This window comes from Hipposideros armiger, unplaced genomic scaffold, assembly GCF_001890085.2.
Source record: "Hipposideros armiger isolate ML-2016 unplaced genomic scaffold, ASM189008v1 scaffold_1725, whole genome shotgun sequence".
Taxonomy (NCBI): domain Eukaryota; kingdom Metazoa; phylum Chordata; class Mammalia; order Chiroptera; family Hipposideridae; genus Hipposideros; species Hipposideros armiger.
In genome coordinates, this window is record NW_017733075.1 from 81,746 (window position 1) to 91,198 (window position 9,453).

The 9,453-nt window shown below is 61.6% G+C and overlaps 1 protein-coding gene across 2 annotated transcripts; it reads left to right on the plus strand.

Annotated features, from left to right (window-relative positions):
- The first annotated feature begins 630 nt into the window (after nt 1-630).
- On the plus strand, nt 631-8,876 carry NLRP6 (NLR family pyrin domain containing 6). Of its 2 annotated transcripts, none has more exons than XM_019634546.1 (7): nt 631-2,943; nt 3,105-3,143; nt 3,408-5,202; nt 6,299-6,394; nt 7,343-7,513; nt 7,604-7,771; nt 8,191-8,876. In XM_019634546.1, the coding sequence occupies exons 1-7, from the start codon at nt 2,664-2,666 to the stop codon at nt 8,327-8,329; spliced, it is 2,688 nt and encodes an 895-aa protein (XP_019490091.1). In that variant the 5' UTR covers nt 631-2,663; the 3' UTR covers nt 8,330-8,876. The 2 variants fall into 2 exon arrangements, with proteins under 2 accessions (XP_019490091.1, XP_019490092.1); XM_019634547.1 differs by having other exon boundaries at nt 6,302-6,394.
- Nucleotides 8,877-9,453: the final 577 nt, after the last annotated feature.

Below are 9,453 nucleotides of genomic sequence, written 5' to 3' on the forward strand. Positions count from 1 at the left end.
GAACAACAACTTGGCTGGTCCCCTTCCCCAATAAAAATCTTTAAAAATAAATAAATAAAAAGCACACGGTGTCCTTATCCCCCCTCTCCTGCAGGATGTATGTTAGTGGCACGTGGCTGGTGCGCACCCCCTCACCCCCACCCACAACAGCTCAGGGCACAAGGGAGGGCAAGGGGGTGATAAAGTGAACTGGCACCTTAAGATGCTTAACCATAGAGTTGGGAGGACTATGGGTGGGGCTGGGCCCTTGTTAACGCTACATTCCTGACTTCCTGTTTATCCTTATGGTAATTTCTGGGGGAGGGATCATAATAAAGGAATTAGCCACCTTGAAACCGGGGTCTTTCTGCCTCCAAGTGGTTGCCGGTAGGAGCTCCGTGTAGGAGGTGCTTCCCGCACTGCAATGGGGGTCTTGCTTCCTCCCCCCCCAATAAACCTTTTCTTTTGTGGATTATTTGGAGAGTTATTTTTCGCCAGTCAACAGGGTCCACCAAGGGGTTGACGTGTGACTGGACAGTACCTCACCTTTGACAGCCTCAGCCCCCCTCAGGGACAGGTGGGGTCTATTTGTCTTACATAGAAGAAAAGTCATAGGGGGAAATGGGCACCCTTCCTCCTGGGGGAGGGAGCAGCACAATAGAGGCTCCCAGGACTGCAGGTGCTCCTCGCCCCTCCCCCCACCGAGGGCAGCTCTCAGGCTCCTGAGCAAACAGGACTGACCATACAGATGACCTGTGGCCTGAAGGTGATGAGGCCAGAAAGGCAGTGATGACCGCAGAGCAACGGGGCTTGGAGAGACATGTTTGCAGAAGTGCAGTCACACAGGTGCTCTCAGGAACAGGCTGAGGTCGTGGCCCGTGGCTGATGGAACAAGTTATCACAGAGGCCATGGCCAGAAACAATACACATGTATTCTGGAGGTCAGAAGTCCAGGACCAGTTTCACTGGGCTGAGGTCCAGCTGTTGGCTCCGCCACACTCCCTCGGAGGCTCTAGGGAGCCCCTGTCTGGCCTTTCCCAGCTGCATTCCAGCTTCAGCGCTGGTTCCTCGTGACCTGCCCTCCTCAGAGCCCACAGCCTGGCACCTTGCTTCACTGTCACACTGCCTTCTGGGCCACACTCCCTCTGCCTCCACCTCTGCCCTTCGTGAGGACATGACGGGCTCAGCGGCACATTCCCCATCTCAAGAGCCTGGATTTCATCACACCCGCAGTCCCTTTTGTCACATGAGGCACATTCACGGGGACCATAACCTAGCCAACCACCCACGCAAACATTAGCATGGTCACACAGGCACGCACACTGCGCACAGCCAGACGCTGTTAGTGGAACACACAGTCATGTGGTCACATGTGCACCCTCGTCAGTCACACACACTCCTCCCGGCAGGCCTCTTCCCCCTCAAGCCAGCTGTGGGGAGACACAGAACCCTTCCCTGTCCCATCATCTCCTGGCCTCCAGGTGACAGCCTTCCTCCCCCCATAACACTGTGACAGCCTCTCCTTTGTTCGCAGTCTCCCACTACCTAAGAAGGCTTTCCTCGACCCTGCCTTCAGGGTCTAACCTATCTCGAGGCCTTAAAGCTTAAGACCTAGTTCTGAGCCAGCCACCTCCTCCATGCAGCCCACCCTGCTCTGCAGCCACCTGCTCACTGCCACACCTCACCGCCACACCCCATGGATCCTCAGGGAAAGTTAACCGAATAAAGGAAAGTAGAAAATCAAAGGTCACCAAGCACAGCTCTTAAACGGTTATTGTGCACCTGTGCTGCAGTGCCTGAGTTTAAGAGCTTGGGAACAGTCGGATGGACATCTCAGTGCTGGCTGAGCTACAGCACCTGGGCCTGGGGTATAAATGGGGCTGGACAACCCCCTAAGACTTGGCTCTAGTCGGTGAGTGGAGGGGTCACCTGTCTGACCCCCACCTCAGCCCAGGAGTTGCAGACCTAAGGGCTGTTCCCCATGGCGCAGCCAGAGGCTTCCTGCTCTAGGTGAGTGCTGGGTCTCAGAGTGGTCACTTGAGCACTGGCTGGCTTCGGCCTTCTGGGGCCACTGCCTTGTCCTGCTAAGTCCTGGGGCTTCACCTCTCATCCACACCCTTCCCCCATCGCCCCCAGGCTCCCCCGTTCCAGGGAGTCCATCCGCACAGACCGCACCTGTGGGATCTGTTCCCACCAGGAGCTCAAACTCAGCACCGGTGCAAGGCCCCCAGGTGGGGGTTTAAGAACTCAGCCTGGGCCAGGGGGTCACTCTGGCTCCCTGCTGAGGCCAGCTCTGCTCCAGGCTCTCAGGAAAGGGAGGGAGCACAGGCCCTCGTAGACACCTCATCCTGGGTATTTGACTTGGCCGGCCAGGTGTGTGAAAGCAGGAAGGAAGGCCCGGGGCATGGAGGCGTCCCAAAGCGCTTGGGTCAGGGACGACCAGAGCCGCCCTGGAGCGCCTCGCTTCACCACCAGGCGGCGACGCGCTCGGGGGCAAAGCCCGGGACCCCGGTCCTGGGAGGGGAGGCCTGCCCTCCCTGCAGAGCGTTGTTCCGGAGCCACCTGGGGAGGCCCCGTTGCGTCGTGGGTGTCCCGACGCCGGGAAGGGGGACGGAGACGCGGAGCCGGGGTCTGCGGACGCGGCAAATGTGCTGACCCCGCTCACCTGCCCGCCTGCCCCCAGTATGGAGTCCCGAGCCGCTGCCTCCCGCGAGCTGCTTCTGGCGGCGCTCGAGGACCTGAGCCAGGAGCAGCTGAAGCGCTTCCGCCACAAGCTGCGGCACGCGCCACTGGACGGCCGCAGCATCCCATGGGGGCGGTTGGAGTGCGCGGACGCCGTGGACCTCGCCGAGCAGCTGACCCAATTCTACGGGCCGGAGCCCGCGCTGGACGTGGCCCGAAAGACCTTGAAGAAGGCGGACGTGCGCGACGTCGCGGAGCGGCTCAAGGAGCAGCGGCTGCAGCGTGAGCGCGGGGCCCCAGGTCGCCCAGGTCCCTGCCCCTCCGTTCCGTCGCGTCTGGGCCCCAGGGCGCAGATCCCAGGGGCTCCTGAGGGTGTCCCCGGCCTCCTGTTGCGCCCCTCTCCCGCGCCTGCGGCGTGGCCTCACGTCGGCTCTCCCTTTCAGGGCTCGGCTCCAGCTCCTCGGCGCAGCTCTCCGTGTCCGGTAGGTCTCTCGGTGGGAGGCGCAGGCCCCGAGCCTTCTGGGGCCGTGAGCCCCAGGCTTGGAGCGTGAGCGCTCTCCGCGCCCGTCGGAGGTTCCGACAGCGGGTCCCGGGGAGGCGCGGGTGTGGAAGGCCGGCAGGGGAGGGGCGCTGTGGCGCAGCAGGGGAGACTGGGGCCCGAGCTGGGCGAGGAGGGCGACGGGCCCCCAGGGTCGCTGACACGGCCCGCCGCATCCTCGTGCCCCTCCCCTCCCCCCGCCCCGCAGAGTACAAGAAGAAGTACCGGGAGCACGTGCTGCGACAGCACGCCAAGGTGAAGGAGAGGAACGCCCGCTCGGTGAAGATCACCAAGCGCTTCACCAAGCTGCTCATCGCGCCCGAGAGCGCCGCGCTGGAGTGCGAGGCCCTGGGCCCGGAGGAGGAGCCGCAGCCAGAGCGCGCTCGGCGCTCGGACACCCACACCTTCAACCGCCTGTTCAGCCAGGATGAGGAGGGGCAGCGGCCGCTGACTGTGGTGCTGCAGGGCCCGGCGGGCATCGGCAAGACCATGGCGGCCAAGAAAATCATGTACGACTGGGCGGCGGGCAAGCTGTACAGCGGCCAGGTGGACTTCGCCTTCTTCATGCCTTGCCGAGAGCTGCAGGAGCGGCCGGGCGCGTGCAGCCTGGCTGACCTGATCCTGGACCAGTGCCCGGACCGCAGCGCGCCCGTGCGGCAGATGCTAGCGCAGCCCGAGCGGTTGTTCTTCATCCTGGACGGCGCGGACGAAGCGCCGACGCCGGGGCCAGCCGAGGCGGCGCCCTGCACCGACCCCTTCGAGGCCGCGGGCTGCGCACGGGTGCTGGGCGGCCTGCTGAGCAAGGCGCTGCTGCCCAGGGCCCGCCTGCTGGTGACCACGCGCGCCGCAGACCCCAGCCGGCTGCAGGGCCGCCTGCTGTCGCCGCAGTGCGCCGACGTGCGCGGCTTCTCCGACAAGGACAGGAAGAAGTACTTCTACAAGTTCTTCCAGGACGAGCGGAGGGCGGAACGCGCCTACCGCTTCGTGAAGGAGAACGAGACGCTGTTCGCGCTGTGCTTCGTGCCGTTCGTCTGCTGGATCGTGTGCACCGTTCTGAACCAGCAGCTCGAGCACGGCCAGGACCTGTCGCGCACCTCCAAGACCACCACGTCCGTGTACCTGCTTTTCATCGCCAGCGTTCTGAACTCGGCGCCCACGACAGACGGGCCCCGGCTGCAGGGCGAGCTGCGCAAGCTGTGCCGCCTGGCCCGCGAAGGCGTTCTCGGGCGCAGGTCGCAGTTCGCCGAGAAGGATCTGGAACGACTGGAGCTTCGTGGCTCCAAAGTCCAGATGCTGTTCCTCAGCAAGAAGGAGCTGCCGGGCGTGCTGGCGACCGAGGTTGCCTACCAGTTCATCGACCAGAGCTTCCAGGAATTCTTCGCCGCTCTGTCCTACCTGCTGGAGGACGAGGGGCAGACCGGGGCGCCGGCTGGCGGCGTGGGAGAGCTTCTGCGCGGGGACCCCGAGCTGCGCGGGCACCTCGCGTTCACTACGCGCTTCCTCTTCGGCCTGCTGAGCGCGGAGCGCATGCGCGACATCGAGGGCCGCCTTGGCTGCGTGGTGTCACAGCGCGTGAAGCAGGATGTCCTGAAGTGGGTGCAGGACCAGGGCCAGGGTCGCCCTAGGGTGGCGCCGGAGGGGACCGAGGAGACCAATAAGCGCGAAGAACCGGAGGGGGCTGAGGGGCCCGAGGAGGAGGAGGAGGAGGAGGAGGAGGAGGGAGAGGAGGGAGAGGAGTTCAATTACTCAATGGAGCTGCTGTACTGCCTGTACGAGACGCAGGAGGACGCCTTCGTGCGCCAAGCCCTGCGGGGCCTTCCGGAGCTGGCGCTGGAGCGCTTGCGCTTCAGCCGCATGGACATGGTGGTTCTGAGCTACTGCGTGCGGTGTTGCCCAGAAGGACAGGCGCTGCGGCTGGTCAGCTGCGGATTGGCCACGGCGCAGGAGAAGAAGAAGAAAAAGAGCTTGGTGAAGCGACTGCAAGGCAGACTGAGCGGCAGCTCGTGAGTCCTAGGACTGCCCTCAGTGGCGCACGAGTGCGCCTGCGTGACCACCTGGGCGTGCGGAGGCTGCGCCCCAGACTAGAGTCAGGCCTTTTCCCGTCCCCTTTAGAGGCAGCCTCCGGTGTCCCAATCATACCCCCCAAAATCCCCCCCACTATCCACATCCCAGGCAAACTCCATAGCATGGCCAGGAAGCTGTGGACCAGCAGCGCCCCATGCTTCCTCACAAGTTCTGTAACACACCATGCCCCTGAGCCTTTCTGCCTGCTGTTCCCTCCTCCTAGATCTCAAAGCCTGCCCAGACTCCCCCAGCAGGCCTGGGGCCACCTTTGGCCCCAGAAGTGCCCCACAGACCACTGTACACCATAACATCTGTCCGTGCCTATCTTATCCACCAGATACAGTGGTTGGCAAACTTTTGAGACAGAAGAGCCGCCAGGGGTCAGCAAACTGCAGCTCGCGAGCCGCAGGCTCTGAAGTAAAATTGAAAATGAAAATAAAACTATCATAGTTTCATTTACAAAAATTTTAAAGGATATTATTCACATAATGGTGATTATATACAAATATATTCATGGCTCTCAAATAATTTTTAAATTGTTGTGAGGGACAGGATTGGCTCTTCCAGGGGTTGGCAAACTTTTGAGACAAAACATACCCAAAGAGCCGCATGTGGTTCGCGAGCCGCGGTTTGCTGACCCCTGCACCAGAATCAGCTGCTTCAGGGCAAGGCTTGTGTCATTTTTCTGTGCACTGACCTACAACCCAGCACCAACCCAGGTGCTCGGCACCTGTTGCAGGAAGGAATGTCAGGATGTTAACAGGGGCTGGGACACCATGACAGATGCAAGGACAGACCCACATTGAGCGTGCGGGGGACATGCCCTCACTGAACTCATATAGGCAGTGTCAGCGGCGAGGTGCATGGACCACAGAGTGGTTCACTGTGGGTTTGGAGTGAAGGGTCAGAGGGGTCCTGGCTCAGCATGGGGTGAGGCAGAGGCCCCTTGGACACCTGAGGACCATAGGAAGGGGTCCTTCATAGGAGGGAGGGGCTGGAAGGGACTGGGGGACTTCACCTTCCTCTCTCTCCTAGCAGTTCTCGAGCCACCATGAGAAAACCCAAGGCCTCCGCACTGCGTCCACTCTGTGAAGCTATGACCGATCAGCATTGTGGTCTGAAGAGCCTGACGTGAGTGACCATGCCCCCAGCCTCTCCCCTGGAAGGGACGCAGAACAGGGTATCCTGGGCAGGGCAGAGGTGTGGCCCTGTCTGGGGATGGCTGAGGGAGCAGGCCGAGAGCCTGTGGGCTCTGGTGTCCTGTGCTGGGGTGGACAGGCTCTGCCCACACACGGGCAGAAGAGATGGGGGCAGGAGCTCCATCACCGACTGAGGTGATAGCTTAGGAGGGGTTTGGCCCCGATTTGAGTGGAAAGCGGGGTGCCTCCCTCTGGGGGGGAATGAAGATCAGACGTAGTTCCCTTCCAAAGGAAGGCTGCTGGGTGCTATGGGAAACTGCCGGACGGTCTGTCGGGACACTGGGAAGGCTGCTTGCCTCTGTGTCCTCGGGCAGGTCCCTCTCCTGTGCAGTGGAGCCAGTAGACTCTGCCTTGGAGAGTTGATGTGAGGGTTAATGAGGACGCAGGTGCGACACCTAGTACAGGATAACTTTCCAGCTACTGTCAGCGATCACCAAACAGGCAGAGTCAGGACAGTCACAGGAGCTGGTACTGATGGGCATGGTGACAGGTTCGGTGGTAGGTTGCTTGGCCTAAGGGGGTGTTTCCAGCAACCTGAGTAAGCACAGGAGGCAAAAAGGTGACCAGCACCAGTGGCCCATTGGTCCTGCCACTAAAGTGATGCTCACCAGTGCTCCTAGCGGCATTACTTAGGGTGGCAGACAAGTAAGAGTGCTAAGAACTGAACAACTGAGTGACCTGTCGCCCACCTCAGCTTGATGGGCCATTCTGCGCAGTTAGACACCTTGAGGAAGGTGTGCATGGCCTTGTTACAAAGCTTATAGAGAAGTGGGGTGCACATGTGATCATGGCCTCCCAGGGAGGGGGCAGCTTGCACAGTTGGGGTACAGTAAGGTGGCCGAGGCGCCTGCAGACAGACCCATGTGCTTCCTCACCACAGGCTGTCGCACTGCAAACTGCCCAACTCCATCTGCCTCGACCTCTCTGAGGCGCTGAGGGCGGCCCCCAGCCTGACCGAGCTGTGCCTGCTCCAAAACGGGCTCAGTGAGGAGGGCCTGCGTGTGCTGAGCGAGGGCCTGTCTTGGCCCCAGTGCCGGGTGCAGAAGCTCAGGTGAGGCCCTGCAGGCCAGGAGGGGCGGGGGAGGGGGACAGGCCACACCGGCTCCTGGGCAGGCCGTGGCAGCTCTCGACTCTCCCCCAGGGTGCAGCAGCCTGGCCTCCAGGAAGCCTTCCAGTACCTGGCGGTCATGCTCAGGCACAGCCGCACACTGACCACCCTGGATCTCAGTGGCTGCCAGCTGTCAGGACCCATGGTGACCTACCTGTGTGCGGCCCTGCAGCACCCAGGATGCCACCTGCAGACCCTCTGGTAGAGACAGGGGCGGGAAGGGAGCTGAACTGCGGGTTGGGGTGGGTACCTGGGGGCTTTCCCTCCCAGAGCCCTCCTGAGTGACCCAGTCCTGGAGACGTACCCTCCAAAGCCCTGGCCCAGCCCTTGGCCTCGACCATTCTGCAGACCAGATGTCCATCTGTTGTCTGGTGCCCATGACCACAGTCTGGGTCAATGATGCCAACATCCATCTGCTCCCCCAAAAGCTTGGCCCCCAGTCCCCTTTCCCCAGCCTCTGACAATGTCCCTGGCTGGCCACCTTCTGTCACTGTGTACCTTTGGCACAGCCCAGGCCAACAGCCCCATCACTGCCTCCACCGCTCTCCCGTCACTGCCACCCCCCAGCCTTGGACCCCTGCCCCCACTAACCACCCTCTGTCCTTCATATGTGGCTGTAGTGTGACCTCCGTGGAGCTGAGTGAGCAGTCGCTGGAGGAACTGCGGGCTGTGAGGAGGGCAAAGCCAGGCCTGGTCATCACACACCCAGCGCTGGACAGCCACCCCGAGCCTCCCAGTGGAGTCAGCAGTGCTCTCTGAGACCCTGAAGGCCAGGGCAGCCAGGAGGCCTCTAGGCAGCCCTGCGGGGTAGGCCTCCTTATTCCAAGGGCGTAGGGGCCCTGGACAGACAGACAGGGCCGCTGATGGTCCTGGACAGACCCTCCCACACCCTGTGTCCCCCACGCACAGACACGACTCCTCCCCTGGCCTCCACTGCTGCCGCCTCCTGTCCTGGAACCGCCTAGCCATCCACTTGCAGGTCCCCCCACCCCCACCCCAGCAACAATAATGATGCTGAAGCTCCTGGTAACTGAGCACCAACCCTGTGCGGGCGCAGAGTGACACCTTTACTGATCCCATCTCCATCTGCAGTGTGGGCCCCACAGCCCCACAATTCTGCCCCTGGCCACAGAGGATCAAGCAGAGGTAGGCGGGTCACCGTCTTTCCCCAGGAATTGGGCTTGGCATTAGGATGAAGCTGTCCCTGAGGCTGTGGAGTCCAAGCTCAGAGATGTCCCCTTGCTAAGGTCTTTGGAAGCGGAGACCAGGGCAGGGTGGAGGTGGCAGCGGTGGCAGCATGGGTGGTGGGCAGCCTGCATGTGCTGATAATAAATTCTCCTTTGCTTTACATTTCTTTTAGTTTCTGTTGCTTTTGGTCAGGCGTCCTAACCATCTTTCCTTTAGTCACTAACCCACCTGTATGGGTTGGGGCTGTAGTCCCCATTTCATAGATGAGGAAACTGAGGCTCTGGGGAGCAGGTAACTGCAGGAAGCTCTGAGGTGAGGCTTGGCCTTAATGGACAGGCCAGCAGTTGACAGCCCTCGAGTCCTCAAGTCTTCTCTGCTCAGCAGAGCTGGGTCTCGGCCAGTTCCTGAGACCCCAGTCCCGGTGGAGGGGACCTGGCAGTCAGCCCTTCACTTCCAGTGAAAGCCCTTCAAGTCCAGGACGCATTCCACAAAACCGACAGAAAGCCCTGCCCTCCTGGACCTGGCATTGTAGGGGGAAAGACAGACAACAGATGGCGCAGACGGAGCAGGAGATGAGCCACGGGTTTCCAGGAGAAGCCTGTGAGGACGGCCCGAGCACATCTGGAAGGAAAGTGTTCCAGGCCCTGGGCTGGCAGCTGCCGAGGCCCTGGAGGGGAGAGTCTTGGTCAGCTCAG